This window comes from Drosophila elegans, unplaced genomic scaffold, assembly GCF_018152505.1.
Source record: "Drosophila elegans isolate 14027-0461.03 unplaced genomic scaffold, ASM1815250v1 contig_476, whole genome shotgun sequence".
NCBI lineage: Eukaryota > Metazoa > Arthropoda > Insecta > Diptera > Drosophilidae > Drosophila > Drosophila elegans.
The window spans coordinates 12056406-12074576 of NW_024545863.1; the positions used below are offsets into that span (position 1 = coordinate 12056406).

Genomic DNA, 18171 nt, shown 5'->3' on the forward strand with positions numbered 1-18171 from the left:
CAATATCATAAAGCTCCCATAAAAACAATAAAAATATTAAAAAACATTTTTTTTTTAATTTAACTAATTTGTTTTGTAATTTTTTTTTTAAATACTTTTTGACTTGTTAATAATTTGAAAGTTCAGAATTACGCTTTTAATTCTATTAAAATCGGAAATAGAGCTGCAAATCATCATATCTTCAATTCTTTTAGACATATACGCAAGTAAATCATAATTTTAATGTTTTTAAGAATATTTAATTTTTCCACTGGCTGCAAGGGTATATGAACTGCGGCATGCCGAAGTTTGGTTCCTTTCTTGTTTTTTTTTTTCTTTTAATTAATTTGTTCAATTGTTTCATTCAATATTTGTATTTAATTGTCGTATCAAAGTTGTACAATCCATAAAATTGTCAGTTATTAATTATTTAAAGAGAACTATGTATCTTCGTAATGTCGAATTTATAAATAGGTCATCTCTCTGCTGCAGTATTGAGTATTTTGTGTCAGCATGCACTGGTCGTGTGTCCAGATGGATCCACACGGGGATTGACTTAAACGTAGCCTAACAAATGATAGTATAGTACATCGTATGAATGTGGTTGCCGCCGTGGGCAACCGATTAATCTGCATCTGCCCACGCACAAACGCACATCGGCACTGGCAGTGTGATTAGCTAAGCATAATGTTCCTTGTGTCGTCAGGATCCTTCCACGTCCTGAAACTCTCTCTCTCGCGTCCCTAATTTACACACTATACAACACAATCTCGTCCTGACTCCACAACTCTAGGTGTGGGCTTAGTCTTACGTTTAGGCAGTTTATGGAAAGAGGCGGAATTCGTTAACAAGTTCTCTAGGTCTAGGTCTAGCTTAGCACTATGTCTAGGATGTAAGGGCTAGCTCACAGGCGACCGGTTCCGTTGCCGCCGTTGGTGTTCTGTCCCCAGGAAACCTGGTGGTGCGGATGCGGATTCCGGGTGGTCAGCCGCAGGGAGTTGCCGTCGCCGTCCTCGTCAATCACGTGCTCGTAGCCCTGGTTGATCGTGCCGCCCCCATTCGAGCCGTAAATTTGCTTTAAACAGAAAGAAGAATTATTATTTTAGACACAACAGAAGGGTATTGAAAGTTCGTTGATAATCTTTTGTATACCTTGAAGTCATAATTTTTGCAACAATTCATCTAAATCACATTTCAAGAAATATTTATTTGACGATATGGCTCCTATTCTATATTAAAAAAATGTCATATTTTTGTTTTAACATTTTATCTTTTGTCCCTATTAATTTTTCCCTTAAAAAATATATATTTATTTTTCATTGGTTTTACATATATTAAGGCCTCGTTTTACGCTATACCCAAATTGTCATAGAAACTATACTGTTGTTAAATGCATTTTAAACTTTTGGGTATAAAAAATTGCTCAATAAGATGAGTATTAAATTAATAGCACGAAAGTATCAAAATAAAACTTATGTGGTTTAAAAATAGGACCTTAAACTACAGTTAAAGACTCTTCGGTATAGAAATTAAACCTTAAAAATATAGGTGTTATACTATTTAGTATTGAATTAGTACATATACTTTAATACTGACTCTAGTTTATTTTCAAGAAACACTTATGAAAACTAAACTTTAATTTTTTTTTGGATGTAAATAAATATTTTGAAAAGCATAAAATATAATATCATCCTACCTCTGCAGCACCTCCGTTTACATTAAATACATCCTTGATGCTGATGCCGGCATTCGAAACGCGGCCACTTCTTTGATTGGGAAGGGCTCCATTGTTGTTGATCTATATTAAGAGACAAGAGTCAGTGGCCAAGCCTTATTATGTGTTAAAATAACTCCAGATCTTACCGGTGCACCCGTGGTAATCCCATACTCGTTTTTGGCACCCAATGTCTGCATGGCGGACTTCCGTCTTTCGGCCATCACCGAATTTTTTCGCACCTCCAATGCCCTGATTGTCTCGGCTCGCATTGTGAGGCGGCGGGTGAGAATGGGCGTGGCTGGATTATTTTCCGCATCGGCAGTGAGTTTCAGGAACCTCTTCTTGAAAGCCACATCCAGGGTGCCGATTTGGCGACGCGGCTGCCTCGCCTTCTCCAGATTTTGGATGGTCTTTCGCCTGGCTATGCGATCTGGCCCGGAACCGGAATCATTGTCGTAGTCCCCATCGATGCCCTGTAGCCTCTGCAAGTTCTTAACGATCTCCACAGCATGCTGAATGGGGTAAAACATTAAACATTGGACATTTATATCATAAATAATGGGTTAGATCACATAAATTAAATCAAACAATTTCACCCACAAATTTTTAAAATTTATTTCAAAAATTTAAAGGCTAAGGTTTTTTTTTTGAAAATTATAATAAAAGTATATTAAGAATACAACAGTCCAATTTAGCTAGGGTATGGATAGTTATTTTCTCTTCACTAGCACTAGAGAGCTAAGGCTCACGTTGAGTTATATATTTTTAATTTTGTGTTATTTTTAATTCTTAAAAAAAACTAACATAGTTGTTCGCTAAAAGCCAAGTTATTTCCTTTAAAGTGTACCCAAAAAGTTCAAAATTTATATTTTAATATACCGGCCAATATCTAACGATATAGTTTTGGTTTTTAATTTCGGATTTTTCAGTACCGAGTTATGATCTTTTTCCGAGACAGTCTGAGTAATTGCTCCCGTGCCATTTTATTCATTACTTCTCTGTGAACTAAAAGATTTTTACAGTTTCGTCAAAGAAAATTCCCAAAAAATAGGTGTTTTTTGTTTTACACATATTAACCCTACTGCTCCTACTGTAGTTATACGTATATTCTATATTGATTTTCTAAGAATTACTAAAAAATAAATAAATTTAACATTTAAGAGTACGTACCTTATCTATTAGTTGATCCTGTGTAAGATCCTCGGATTTCTTCTTGCAGAAGTTCAGTTCAGTTGAGGCCAAGATATGCGAAATGGTCCCAAAGCGATGGAACAACATGGCCGTAAACTGAATGATCAGAATGAGGGCGAAAAAGAACACGAACACCAAGCCAATGGGTTCCAGCTGCAGATACTCCTTGGAGATGTGGACCTAAGGGAAAAGTCACGGGATTAGTGAGGAGCCTGAGGAATCTAGTTTTGGGTTAGTGACATTTAACGATTGGTTTTGGGCTTGGATAATGGCTGATCTTGATACCAATTGTCGGTGATTGTGGCATGTTGAGGTTGAGGTGTGATACCATTTGGGAGTTTTGTTAAATGTCGGGTTTATTGGTAATAAATATATATTGGGACATATTGTATTGATGCTGGAGGAACAATGAACATGCTTGTCATAACTCTGGGCATGTGCAGAACGGTGATTATTCAGAAGGGGATATACATTTTGCTTACAGTTTACGGTGTTTTCATTCGGGGCCTAACTGTTAGAACCGCATTAATGTCAGGATGTTGTTCTGTTGTTTTTACATGATGCATTCGTATGATATATAAAGCCGGAACCATTAGGATGGGGCTCAATAGACGGGGGTAACCGTGAACAAAGAACATCATTAGCTGATTGGGTGATGTGACATGTTGACAGGGTAGTAAACATTTAGAGTGAAACAAAGAGGACAGGCAGGGAGTTAGAGGACCCATCCAGAGGATTAGGGTAAGACAAAACACTGACAGCACAGTTGTGGTATGTAGTATATAACATCGAATAAAGCTTGTTTTTATGAACCTCAGATGTCTCTTCGATATAGGTAATGTTCGTTTTGACGCCCAACGGCCAAACAATGTGTAATTTGTCCTTGTTCAGTTGCAACAAGAACACAATCAGCACGAACAAGGCGTTGGCCATGAAAAACGCAAACACCGACTTGTTACGCAGCTCAATCAGGTCGGAGGCAATACGGGCCTTCGTTTCATTTCAGATCGTGGTGCCAAAGAAAGAAATAAACCAAAAGAGTTGTGTTAGTGCGGTCGGCCACGTTGGCAATTACCTCCTGTGTGGACTCGTCGTAGGTGATGTTCGTCCGCACTCCGAAGGGCCACTTCACATGGATGTTGTCCTTGTTCAGCTGCAGCAGGAACACGATCAGCACGAACAGCGCGTTGATCATGAAGAACGCGAACACCGACGAGTCGCGCAGCTCCTTCAGATCTTTGGCTATGCGGGCCTACAAGAGCGTTATCCGATGCAGCGGTTGGGTGGTTAGCTTTTGTTTTCTTTTTCTTTCGGTCTGCGAGTTTTTTCACAGAAAATACCCACAGCAATCTAAAAGGTTGGCCTCGGCAAGCCGAAGTTTTAATTCTCTTAAACGTCTAACTATACTAACTTAAAAAAAAAAATATATTTTATAAAGCTTCGTTAGTTTTCTTTGTGATTTATTAGGATGACTTTGAATATAGTCGAGACAAGAACGAAATTTTTTACGTCTTTCAAGGCATTAACTCTTTTTACTATGTATAATAAAATGATACGACTTTAAGGATATCAATGCTCAACAGATAATGTGTTTTAGGGTACTAGCGTTATCTGACAATAAATTTAAACCCTCAAAATACGATATTATTTTATGCAAAAAAAAAGTGTTTAAGTTGAATTTGTAACTAGCATAATTGAAAATGGTTGATTTTTACTGATTGTTTGGAAAACAAATTAATAATAAAGTTTTCCATCGAAATGGTTAAATTTAAAATGTTAACTTGGACTAAAACAAGTTTCGTAATAAAAAAAAATGTTCACTGATTGAAATAAGTTATAAATCCAGATTAAATTAAACAATTTACGAATTTTTGATATCCGAAAATCTGATCCTGAAATAAATAATTATGAGGAGAATCTCACCTGTTCCACTGGATCGTTGTCGATGGGATAGAGATACTGGTCAATGAGATCCTTCCAGAACTGAATTTCGGTGCTGGAGAGGAAGTCCACCTCGCCCTTGCGCACATCCGGATCTTCGATCCAGTACGGGTTGGTAAGGAAGTCTCGCTCCTGCTTGGGCTCCGCCGATGTGTCCGAATCCGACTCGTCCGATTCGTCTCCCGACTTCTCCGCCACCGAGGTGAGCAAGTGGTGATCCTTGGAGCCACTGGAGGTCGTTCGCCTTCTGCCGTGTCGAGAGGCATGATGGCCATGGGGATCCACGGCACTTTCGATGGTGTCCATCCGGGTTTTGATCGTGTCCAGCGATTCGGCGATGGAGGTCAGCTGCTGCTTCTCATCGGAGGTCTTGCCGTGGGTGCAGAATATGCAGCGGAAGAGTCCGGCGAGGGAGAACTCCACGGAGCCCTCCTCGTCACCATTGTCACCGATCCCGCTCTGAAGGAAGCTGAGCATGCTCTTCTGCTTCACCCGCTTCTTGGCCTCCTCGGTGGCCTTCTTCTCCGCCTCCAGCTCCTTCTTGGTTTTCTTGGCCACCACTTCGCGGGTGCCCCAAGAGACGACGTTCAGGTTGATGATCGAGTAGAGGATGAGCAGCAGGTACATAGATGGGATCGATAGCAGGTAGATCAGGCCGCATGTTATGCACCAGAACTCCTGGGGATGCAAACATGCGGCTATGAAGAATGAGCCCACCATGGAAATCAGGAAAATGGCCGAAGGCGAACCTATTCCATCCTCGCCCAACTGCAAGGCCGTACCCACGATGACGGCCATCATAATCAGGGCGTATGCCGTGGACAGGACCTGGGCCACAAACAACTGGATGTTCGACTTACAGGTGAAACAGATGAACATGAAGGCCAGGATGGGCACGATGTTGTAATGGAAGGAGGTCCAGTTGTCGATGCGGAAGGCGGCCACAAAGGCACCCACTAACATAAGGAAAATTGTTCCGGGTCCCAGGATCGTACCGCCCATCAACATCATCTGATAGAAGATGTAGAGCAGGGATATGTTGTCGTTGATCTTGATGGTGCGCTTGGCATCCGCCAGCAGATCCATGATGTTGGCTATGGTCGAGGGCACCCATCTGCGTCGCTGGTTGTAGAACTCGTTGAAGCCCTCGGGACAGTGGGTATACGCATCACTGGCAGCCGAGTACTCCACCCGATATCCCCTCTGCAGGAGCAGCGTACAGAGCCAACGATCCTCGCCCTGATCGTACTGCACATAGTGACGAGCCTCATCCGACCGTGTGGTGTACTTCTTCATCACGTTGTCGTCCATGAGGGCCTTGCCCCTGAACAGGGAGAAGCAGCCGGGCGAACAGAGGACACAGCCGATCATGTGCTCCGTGGCCTTTTGCAGCCAATGACCAATGGCGTATTCGAACAACTGGTACCACACCATGGGTCCCGAGCCCACGGGATGAATGCGTCCACAGGCGGCGCCCAGGTTCTTGTTCTTCTTCATCAAGTCCACCAGTAGGGTGACCGCATTCGGCTTGAAGTCAATATCGCCGTCCAGGGTGAGCAGGTAGGTGTTCTCGGCAATCGCATCCTTGCGATCCACCGAAATGGGCAGTTCCATAAGGCGGTGACCCAGCAAATAGTACATGTACATCACCTGCGACCAACGCTTCCGGTGACGAATGCGATCCTTATCCTTCAGATGGGTAATGAACTTGGTCTTTCCCGGCAGGGTCCACACCAGACGTCCTCCGTAGGGAGTGGGGTACTTCTTGGGCGGACGCAACCTGATCGTGGTCTGGTGGATCTCGGAGGCAGCCTCGTCCATGGTGGCGATCAGAAGTTTGACAAAGCGATTGCACTGGATGTCGTCGTCGCTGTGATCGGAGATCTCGAAGGCGTCGTCGAAGAAGATGTGGGCTGAAATGACAGTGCGGTTAGCTGTGGTGCAGTTATACACTGAATGACTTAGCTCCACTCACTTTCGAACTCGTAGTAGTCCGGATCGAGAACTCGAAGATACTTTTGCGCCACACGCCGAGCACACTGATCCTCGTCCATCCGCATGATGCTCTTCAAGAACTCAATCATCTCGTCCTTGGTCTCGTGCCACATGGTGGCGCAGGAGTAGATTCGTGTGATGTTATCCGAGGATTTTATCGAAGGCTTATTCGGGGCCGAAGAGCGATCCGTGTGCACCGATATGGTCTCATAGTATTCGTCACCCTTCTCCTTCTCGATCTCCGAGAGATCCTGAAAGGGAAAAGTTTTGTATTGAAAGTTTTGTATTGCAGTAAGTACTGGTAGTTAACCCACCTCTGTTTTCACATCCGCCTGATCATCCCGCCTTCTGTTGAGCGCCATCGACTGGTCGATCAGCAGCGAGGAGTACATGGGCTGGACGAACAGCTTCTCGGTGGTGGCCAGACGCTCGCACTTGGGCGTCCAGATGTGCAGGGCGATCCAGGTCTGACTCAGGAGCCACAGGATCCAGGCCCAGGCCATTTGCTCGGTGACAAAGTTATTGAACCGGAAATTCGAGGGGCTCGTAAAGAACAGGTAGTCCGGAATGGTGTCATGGAAGAAGCAGGGATCGTCGATCCGGATGCCACAGGCGGCAATCAGGAATGTGACAGACAGTGGAACAGTTAGACTGACGGGGAAGGCATAGCTGAATCCCTGGATGAGGATCTTGCAGGCAAACTTGCCGAAAATATAGCACAGATAGGCGCCGAATATCTGCAGGAGCAGCACATACACCACCGTGTTGTAGGCGGCATCCACGTCCACGGTGTCGATGTTGGCCGACTCCAAAGTGTCGGGCAGAACTCCGCCCAGACCCGCTGGCAGCTCGTAGACGACGATCTTGTGGGGTCCGAAGGCATCTCCGTACATCGAGAAGAGGTTGCCGGGCTCCTCGCCCTGCGCCGAGTAGATCAGTAGGGTGACGGTGAAGAAGAGCAGGATCTTCCAGATCGATAGGAATATGTGACAGAAGTACCGAGTGTACTTCATCTCGTCCTTGATGCGCCCCAGCGCTCGAACCAGGCCCAGCGGTGACTGGGGCGACACATAGTTCTCCCACCAGCCGCACGAGATCATTACGCAGGCCACCGGGATGACCCACAGCTCCCGCCGGTTCTCCAGCAGGGGCCAGATCACCAGACCCGTCACCTGAGCCGCCACCGCCGCCAGGTCGATGATCACCTTCACGAACCGCTTGCCCTCCTTGGAGGTGCGTGAGAGGAGGCCAAAGATGCCCGGCACCACGCACAGGCAGTTGGTAAGCATGGCGCCCTGGATAGCATCGATCTGGGGCAGGACCACGAACATCAGCAGGGCCATGCCCACGGCACTCAGACTCTCCATCAGCCAGACGAACAGGAAATGCCCCGTTCGCGGCACCTTGAACGTCTTGAAGAAGCAGATGCGGGCGGATCGGATCAGGGCCCCGATCTCGGGCAGAGCGTAGGCTATCAGTAGTGCCCAGATCCAGGCCACTCGCTCCTCCTCGGGCAGACGCACCACGAAGCTCTTGTCCCGACCCTAAGTTTGGAAAAAACAAGAAGAAAGTATTACTTAGTCATTATGCTATCACTAATCAGGGTTTTAAAAATATTCATTTCATGTTCAAGTCAAGTGGTTTCATCAGAATTTATTTAGCAAAAAGTGATTCTCTCTGATATGAATTTACCTTATTTATTTAGCTATAAACCATTCAAATGGGCTTTTTTTACTTGAGTTATCAAATACAGTTCGATAACAAAATGTAGTTCAAGTATTAATTGATTGATTTCATTTAAATTAACTATTTGAAATGGTATAAATTACATAAAGCAATGCAAAAATGTATCTTTGATATACTCGGAGTTCAAATTTGAAGCAATAATTTATGTTCTTACCAAGTCTTTGTTGCAGTACTCCATCTTCTTATCCTTGCGCACTTGCGAGGTCATGAAGAGCATTGTGCCCTTGGCAATGACGCCACCGGTTAAAACTACGATAAACGTAAAGATATAGGCGAAGATCTTCAAGATCTTGACGGTTAATTCTAAGCACTCCTGGTTCGCCGTCGATCCGGTCTCAATCTTGATCGGCGGATCCCGGAAGACATCCCAACCCTTTGTCTCCTGTATGGTCCGTTGGCTGAAATGTTAATGTGAGTGGAGTTTTAAGTTTTTTAAGGTGGAGCTTATATAATGCTATAATTGTTCTTCCAATTTAATCTACCAATTTTAGTTAACATATTTTTTAGAGTATGGTAAAACGTGGTTGAGGTTCAATTCTTAATTTACAATAATAAGCAAATTGTATAAAAGCGTTTATTGAATTGATTTAAATGTAAAGTTATCAAATAAAAGATGATTAAATTTTATTTTTTAAATGGTAAGATGTGCATAACATATTTAAAAAAAAAATTATCTACTGTGACTGAAAGGGAAAATAGTTTTTTTAATACAAAATTTTTATAGATCGATCCCGATTGATTAATTCGATCACCTCGCGGACCACTGATCTATGATTTTTGCAATGCCCGCTCAACTGGATGATCTTGACTTCCGGCACTTTATGGCCCCGACTACGACTACGACTCCGCCCTGCTTTCAAAGTGATTGTGAAGCAATCGCTGTCGCAGCGGGGCTTAATTACGGTTGTCTGAACGAGACACTTTGGTTCCGGTTGCCTTTTCGCTGTAGTTGGCCACCAACGATCGGAATACATTTGGCCACCAGACCAGAGGGAGACCTACCTGCCGCCATAGATGTCGTGAGTCAACGGCGAGCTCTCGTCGTCGGTGAAGTTGTTGTCATCGCTGTCGCCGTGCTCCCCGGCGGTTCCCGCTCCGGCTCCTTGCCCCGGCGGGGCCATCGGGCGATGCCGCATCGCAGACATCTCCCACGGTCGCTGCTAGCCCCCAATCTTGGGGCGGAGTGGCCAATGTTCGGCTGCAAAGTGGAGGAGGGGAGAGTGGTAAGTAATTGAGCCCAGGCTGCGATTGTTCGATAAGCCGGTTTTAATGGACCTGTAATTTATGGCTATGGTAAACGGCTCCCAAGGACAGGCGTCCTTTGACTCCGCCCTCGGACCGGTTTGGGTTTTTTTCTTTTCAAGCCCCAAGATGAACCTTGAAAGCTGCTGTAAAATGCACATTCAAAACTTTATGTTTTTCAACTCCATAGTATATGAAAATAGCCATTTCAAAAAAATCAGTCTAACCAACATGCAGGTGGAGTAAAAGTAATCATAAATTCAAATCAAGTTACAAAAGTTTTGATTTGTGTTTTCAGATTTAAAAGTTCGACTAATGTCCTTTAAGGTTTTGAGTCAAAATTAAGATTATAACTTGTGTATTTAGAAAAATAATAAAATTATATAAAAGAGTTCATCTTTTTTTTGCCATGTAGATCAAACTAGTGACTCATGGTTCAGGCATCTCTGAGATTTAGTTTACATCTTTCTGCCCATGATTTCGAACGCTTCCATATTTTTCTCACCAGCTTTTTTTCACTTTCACTTTTGTAATTTTCAGCACAGAGTGATCTAAGAAATTGTTTGGGGCTGAGCTAGTTGCATGCATAACTCGAGTCTTGGACTCGCCTCAGTTGTTCCACATGTGGCACGGAACTGAAGCCGATGTTGCCTGGGTCTTCTTCTCTTTTTATGGTAATTAAGTACGATTACTCGTTTGAATTGCAGTTGCAGTTGCCAGCACTGCTCGTATTGTTCTGCCAATGGAGGCCTTGTGCCAGATTCTGGTCCGAATGCAATATTTATGATTATGAGGCAAATTGAAGACGGTATTCAATTGGTATTGCTGCTGAACGATGGGAGGAGTAATGGGTTGTAAGCTAATTTACTTAACAATTTACATATATAAAGGTATTTAAACCTTTGCAACCAATTTGTGATTTTTCATTAAACATAACTTCCGCAACAAGTTTTTAATGAAAACATTAAGTCATTTTTGATTAGAAAGAAAAAAGCGATCAGATTAACTAATCAGCTCAAACTAGCAATCGAATTTCTAAGATCAAGAAGTACCTGAAATACTCATTTATAGATATACTCATTATAGATATAGATCCAGAACTACATGAACTACTAATTTATAGATATACAGATAACAATCCCAAAGTTAAAACCTTTGTCGTTTTAGTATTGTTTATTATTTTTTTTGCTGTAGTATTTGAAAGAGAAGAGAATTCAGTATCAAGAAAGGGAGAGCAAATCATAATCCTCCATTTCGGGAATATCGTAAAATATGTCAGAAGAACTGGGTGAAACTTGGGAACTTGGCGAAAGGATGGCAGTGTCTTGGGAGGATTCTTTGATTTCGGCGGACTCCAACGGAGCCTCGGATGTTTCCTGCAGTCTGTAGAGTTTCTCCCTGAGTCGGTGGGACAGATCTACGGGAGTTTCGATTTGGTTACAGACTATGGGTCCTCTAAGCAATCCCCTGGGAGCGGATCCTGATCCTCCACTTTGCCTCTTGCGGCTCTTTATTGGTAGTATATTATCGCTCTTTGAAGGGGTTTCTAGGGGATAGCGCTTTTGGGATTTGCTTGACTTGCTCGGCTGGAATTCTGCAACCCGCGTGGCTTGAGAGGCGTACAGATTAAACCGGCTGTCCAGGCTGAGCTTCACCACCAGGACGGATCGTTCGGTCTCGTAGTTCCGACGCAGGGCCTCCAAGTGCCGGATGAGCTGCAGGTCCGCCGGATGCACCGACCGGCGGGCGGTGACCTTCCGCAGCCGCTTGGTGATCTCCACCTCCGACATGAAGCACTTGACCAGCCGCTTGATTAGCGCGTTGAATCGCTGATCGCTGAGTGGTCGGCGATCGGCCTCCACCACTCGAAATCGAGCGTTGGCCACTTGGTCCGGTCGGATCTGACCCTTCAGCATCAGCGGAGGCAGCTGGACGCCCCCTTTGCTGCACAGTGCGAAACTGCTCAACTGGGTCACATCGAAGGTTGGTGAATCGGACTGAGTCATGATCTTTCTTGAGGGGAATTTTAAATTTGAAAATACTTTTACTGCATTGCTATGTTATGACTAAACTAAACGGTCAACTTGACAGATTTTACAAACGGTAGAAATTTTAGGAAAGTCAATCAAAAAGCTAGCTTGGAAATTAACGAAAATGTGTCTTCTGTAACTTAATTGCTCAAGGCCCATTTTCTCCTCTAAACAGTAAAACCGTATAGCTTGTAAATTGCAAAATTCTATATGATTTTCTAAAATCTACTTCTGAAAAACCGGTCCCAAGATTGTCAAGAATGTGGTAAGTGTGGTAAGCCATTTCAAAGCAGTTTAATAGTCGAGTTGTAACTGTTAAAAAAAACAATTAAAGAAGCCGTGATTCAGATTTATATCTTATAAGGCATACATATTACAACCCGATTATTAAGCTTGTTGTGGATTTATACAAAGTATTTTTGAAGATTTGTTCAATATCTTTTGAATGCATGCAGAGTGTCAAAAATTTAATAACAGTAGCTTGATACCAAATTGTTAAAAGCCAACCGAATTTCAAAGAGTTATAATACAAGTCAAACGAATCTACTTGAGATCTAGTTGGCTTTGAGCTCTTAATTTTATATTTTGTTCTGTCACGCAGTCCAGCTAATGAGTATTACTTTCAATTTTTTTTTGTATTACTTTTTAAATAACTCATTTAACCTCAATCAGCTAGGGCGGTAAGTGGAACAGCTGGTTGTCCAAAAGATGCTGTGAGTTGCATCTGGCCCCCTTGTGGAGGATTCTGCGCACAAAGCGAGTATCGTGTCGCAGGATGAACCACCCCCAAAGGACGAAAACATCCCACACCCACATATGAATAAGGAGGAACGCATAATTTTTAAGCTTACAAGAGCGTAAGGGTGGCTTTTGCACACACACTTAGAAGAGTGGCAGGATGCTTTCGTGGAGAAAGTGTGGTGAAAGTGTTTCCTGGCAATGCGCCCGTTTCGGGCTTTATAGGGCAGGGACAAACGTGACGTTTCAACCTGACCGTGTGGCCTAAAGGATAAGGCGTCGGACTTCGAATCCGAAGATTGCAGGTTCGAGTCCTGTCACGGTCGCATCTGATAGCTAAAATGCACTTTTTTGTATGCTACCTTTTCTTTTTTAAATATTAACTTTGGCTAGGTCGTTAGAGTTGATTTAGTAACTACTTTGGCATATTTTATCTATTCGATAAGTCAACTCTCCTTGGTTTTGAAACACAATAAAAACCCGTTTTCTGTTTAACTCTTTGGCAACACAAAATGCAAAAATTAATTTAATATGGGAAAAATACGCAATTGAGCAACCATCGGGCACAAAACAACAAAAACGACTTAATTGACCACTGCCAATGAGTAACCAACAGAAATCTTGACTTCCCTCGAATCTTCTAAATGTCAAATGTCCACAAGAACGGATTTTATTTACCAGTTGAACTTGGATTTGTTATGAACTAGCTTTAATAGATATCTTAAAGTTGCTTAGAAAGAAATTTAATAATTTATTCAGTAGCTTTAATTTGATTTAAACTTTAAATTTGAGATTAACGAGATCTATTAAATCTATTTGTTTAGAAACTTGTTTGGAATTTTAGGAGAAATTTATTGGTCCCAAACAAAAAATGTGACCATTTAGTCAAATACTTTTAGGTGGCAGCTTACATATGATTGGCCATTGCAAAAATTCGAATTATTCAGAATTTAAAAGAAAAATTGATTTAGCATTTAATTTAAATGTATTTTCGGAAACCATGGTTTTGATTTGAGATGATTACCAATTAAGTCAAACTTGAATGATTGTTTAATTTTTTAGACTTTTCCGAATTGTTTCTGCTATATAAATTAATTTATATTCAGAATGGGTCAAAAATGGTCAGTTACTTCTACAAAAATTTTAAAAAAAGAATATATTGCGAAAGTGGGTAATAACCCACATTTATAATATTGGAAACAAAATCTAAGATTCATTAGAACAGTAGAGAACGTCATTTTCAAATAGTGGAAAATAAGAATAAATCTGTTTGAGCTAACTTGTATATCCACCGGAAAATGAACTCGGTTAACCCTAGCCAGCCTCAACATTGGAGTACTTTTACCCACACACCAGACGTGCCCGCCATACCAAATATGACCTAAGTGGCAGAAAATTCAAGACAATAAATACAGAACAAATTAAGCATTCAAGTCGGCGCGTTAAATCAACGCCGAGGGCTAGAAAGATCGAGCCCGAAAAGGATTACGGCTCCGCAATTGGAGAAGTCGGAGAAACGAACATATTCTTATGTATTCTCGTACAGATCTCCGATAGCCAACCGGTTGGGCAGGAAGGCAAACTGGAGCGGGCTAACTGGAGGTCTTGGAGCGGCATGGAGCCAAACTCTTTTGTGCTGCCCACCGAAATAGACAATGGGACACAGCTGCAGGCGTTTGGTGATTTAATAATTTTTGTCTGTTGTAATAATCACATTAGCGCCAGGCGAGAGGTGAAGCATTGAGGGCGGGAGAGAAGCGAAGTGAATGCCTATTAAACGAAATATATAGTAAAATAGTAACATAAATGGACAAAGCTATACACAAACCTAAAGTTACAGACAGAAAAATATAGCTAAAAATTGGCTTCTTGATAACTTGGCATTTTTGGCATACCAAACCATGAAGGTACCAACGATTTTTGGAGAGGTTATGGCTTTAGCTGATCAGTATTAACAGCCGATCCTATTTATCCTATTAAAAATAATGGAATTTTTGTATCGATACACAACAAAAGTGCAGGGTGTCCTTAATATTTAAATATCTCAAATAAAAGAGGCAAATAGATCATTTGTATTCAACTTAACATTTTTTTCTGTGTAGCTAAAAGCGTTTTGGTTTGGTTTGGGGCTAAGTCAGAAGCCGCCAAAGAAGGCGAACAATTAAAACCTGCGCTCCACCGACAGACAGACAGAAAGACAGAAAAAAAGTGAAAGTCAGATACTTGTAAAAAAATGTTATAGAAATAAACGAACACAATCTATGCGATACTGGCGTTTCAAAGCAGATACAGATACAAATTCAAGTTGGGGCTGCTTGGTCTGGCGCATAAATTGATTGCTACACTTAAGCCAGCTAGTAAAAACGGGAACACGGCAATCGAACCGGCCGCGCCAACCAGCTGCCGACCGAATGTTGCGATTGCCGATTGTCGATTGCCGGACAACCAGTTTTCGGCGGACTATAGGAAAACCAGCAAGCTGCGGCCAAGAAATATGCGCCAATAAGAGTCGAATCGCAAGCATTATGTGAAAAATTACGAATTGCGAACCAAGCCGGAACGAGCCAAGAGTACAATGGTGACATGGCCAAGATTGGATTGGACTGGGGAAGCGGGGGAGGGACACTTATGGGTGTGGGTTCAGTGTGCGGTGGTCAGCTCGCTGGGATTGGCCATTTGAGCTATTGATTTACGCTTGCCACAGCGGAGAGCCGCAGTTGCTTGAAGGTTGCCTGCAATTCGATTGCAGGAATACCAGAACCAGTATGGTATTCGAGCGGATGATTCATACCTGCAGATGCCAGGCAATCTATCTTGAAGCTGCACCTAACATTATGCTCGGTAGTTCGCTTAGGAAACTTGAAAGAGCTTATTTCATTGATTTAAACACGTCTTCATTTTTAGAGATATTTTGTGCACTATCAGTTATCACATTTATATTGTTTAACAAATTGCAATTAACATCCTACTGATAATACATGTTAAGTTGAAGTTTTTGTTTAGACTCTTTGCTGTATAGTTTTGGAAATTGAAAAACACAAATTCCTGTGCTCTTGTTTCCAAAGGAACAATTAAAATTACACTAATTTTTATTCGCTGTAGATTACTAATAAAAAAATATTTGAACTACATATTTATTTTTATGTTATTATTTTATAAATAAACTTACAGATGTTGTCTTACCAACTCTTCATATCCCTTAGCCACACAAACAAATAATTTCCATTTTTCCTTTTTTCTCTAAAGACATTTTCAACTTCAAGGCAACTCATTTATTTCAAGTTTTTTAACCTTTTAGCATTCTGTTTGACTGTAAACTTTTTACCGTTATATTCCTGCAAATATTAAAACCGTTTTGACTTTTAAGTGAATGAGTCATGTTCATTTTGGGATACAATTTGGCATTGTGCTGTTGTCGACTAATTAAAATGCATTCAATTGCAGAAAATTTGATTTCTTGCAGGTGAGATCTGCTTAGATATATGCCACTGCTATAAAACAAACCATGATTAATCAAAATTGAATCAAGCCATTTTGATTATGTGGAATGAGTCACAGTGAAGCTTAATGTTTGGTTTTTACGTAATGCGTAAGTTGAATCGGAAATGGCACTTAATTTCTGGTGTTTCTTTTACTTTGGTGTTTCCAGAGACCTGAAAATGATTTGTCTTTTTTTTTGGTCTTTAATTTGGGGTTTTGAAAGACTTATCCAGTCACCGATGAGTTGTCATGTTTAATGACATAGTTTTTGTGTATTTTTTTTATTGAATACAGATACATATAAATCAAGCAAGCGATGATATATATATATTCGTTAAACTTGCTCGAATTTCCTAGCTGTTCCATTCGGTATCCAGCATCTTGGCAAAAATTTGAGCACTTTCAAACACGGTTCGGCTTAAAAGAAGTTTCCTTTAAAGCAAAGGACGGTCCGTTGTTTCTTTAAAAACGGAATTCAGCTTTCGACCCAAAAAAAATTGTTCTGTTCTTCTGTTGGGAAAAGATTTGCTTGCCCAAAACTCATACTTGCTTACGTGCCGTATGAGTAATTTTTATGGAAACTATGAGACCATTGCGCAAGGCCATAGACTTCATTTAAAAATGTTTGGATATTTAATTAATTTATTTTGCACCAATATTCACTATTTAAAATGGTGGGCTTACAATTCCTTATAAAAAAAGCCTCCCTAATGTACATCTATTACTTAAAAATTGAAAATTGTTTTCTAAAAAGAGGTGAATATAAATTTGAGATATATATATTTTTGATAAATTCCAAGGGAAAGCAGTTGGAAGCATTTTTTTAGCATTGACTTTGAAAGTTTTTTGCGGGCTTTACTCTTTTATGTTCCAAACAACAGTTACCTGCTATATGGAGAGAAAACAAATAAACATTGACTATTTGCAGAGGTTTTTGTTTGGCTGCCAGCCACTCGAAATTTGTGAGCAAAATTTAAATGAGCAAGCAGCTGAAGAAGCTTGGAGAGAAGAGAGACCTCGAGACCGAAACAGAATCTTCAAGAGGAGGCGTCTGAGCGGATCCCATTGAAAATGCCAAGCGGATGAGTGGACGTATTCGCCAATAATGAGATGATCCAGGTGAAAACCGCTGTCAGGTGACATTTCGCTCTGGCAGTTTCCTGTGAAAGCAAACCCCTCCCTTAATGTGCTAAATGCCAAGAAAATCTTGACATCTTACTCGCCTTGGCTGGCTAATTTAATTCATAATTTATAGAACAAGTTGCTTGGCTTTTGGGTGTGTTGATAAATTTCGGCGAACGGGTTTTGTGATCCGCAAACAACGCAGATTAATTCCAGCTCCGAAATGCTAAATAGCAAATTGGCTGCAGCTTGTGAAGTAAAAAGCAAAAGTGTTGCCAACAAAACCCGTTAGCAGCAGAAGCAAAAGCAGAAGAAAATAAAAGAAAAGAAAAGCGAGAAGCTGCCAACGAAATAGAAAGAGATCCGTAACTTTCACATGCAGATTTATGGTTAGAGAATTGTACCGTTGCTTTCTGACGATCGGATGACGGCGATGAGATGGCACAAAGGAAAAGACCACCGGATCGCTCTATTGTCTCCAACAGATAGCGAGAGTGAAAGAGTTGGCCAGATGAATGCTGCTCCGATTCCGATTTCTGGGCATATATGGAACTGAGGAATTCCGAACTGAGACACTTTTCACTGCACGGATTATGGCCAAATTCCTTTCTTTCAGCGGATTCGCCTGCGTGGCCCACTGATTTCAAAATTTAATTTCGTATTTGATTTCTTTTCATTAACTTCTTCTCTTCGACTGGCCTGTTGCTCGTGTGTTGGTTATATTGTTGCTGTTGCTGCACTAAACTTTTGGCCCACACACACACACACACTCATTCGCTTTTGGCCACACACAGACACACGCATGCGCGCACGTACCGTTTTCTAAGACGTTCTCTCTCTTTCTTTTTCGCTGTCGTCCGCGCACCTCTTTTCGAGTTCGTTGTCTTCGCCAAACTGAATTGAAGTCTTTCGTTTTTGCCCACTGGAAGTGGCAGCAGTCGGCGGCGCAGTCGCTGCGCTGCCGCTGGAAGTGAATTTTTATGAGAGCTT

The 18171-nt window shown here is 41.8% G+C and overlaps 2 protein-coding genes and 1 non-coding gene across 5 annotated transcripts; 1 reads left to right on the forward strand and 2 right to left on the reverse strand.

The window, feature by feature from the left end:
* Positions 1-337: 337 nt before the first annotated feature.
* Positions 338-18078, reverse strand: LOC108137471 (chitin synthase chs-2). Of its 3 annotated transcripts, none has more exons than XM_017259176.2 (11): positions 17998-18078; positions 9572-9767; positions 8724-8967; positions 7138-8367; positions 6804-7074; positions 4811-6741; positions 3963-4139; positions 2867-3067; positions 1843-2208; positions 1676-1777; positions 338-1054 (listed from the first exon to the last, which is right to left on the reverse strand). In XM_017259176.2, exons 2-11 carry the CDS (start codon positions 9712-9714, stop codon positions 884-886), a joined length of 4836 nt encoding a protein of 1611 aa, XP_017114665.1. In that variant the 5' UTR covers positions 9715-9767; positions 17998-18078; the 3' UTR covers positions 338-883. The 3 variants fall into 3 exon arrangements, with proteins under 3 accessions (XP_017114665.1, XP_041565063.1, XP_017114666.1); XM_041709129.1 differs by lacking the exon at positions 3963-4139 and adding an exon at positions 3701-3877 and having other exon boundaries at positions 17586-18069; XM_017259177.2 differs by having other exon boundaries at positions 17586-18069.
* Positions 10969-11923, reverse strand: LOC108137472. The gene has a single exon (XM_017259179.2). The coding sequence runs from the start codon at positions 11815-11817 to the stop codon at positions 11032-11034; it is 786 nt and encodes a 261-aa protein (XP_017114668.1). The 5' UTR covers positions 11818-11923; the 3' UTR covers positions 10969-11031.
* On the forward strand, positions 12833-12905 carry Trnar-ucg. The gene has a single exon. It is a non-coding gene; the product is annotated as a tRNA-Arg (tRNA).
* Positions 18079-18171: the final 93 nt, after the last annotated feature.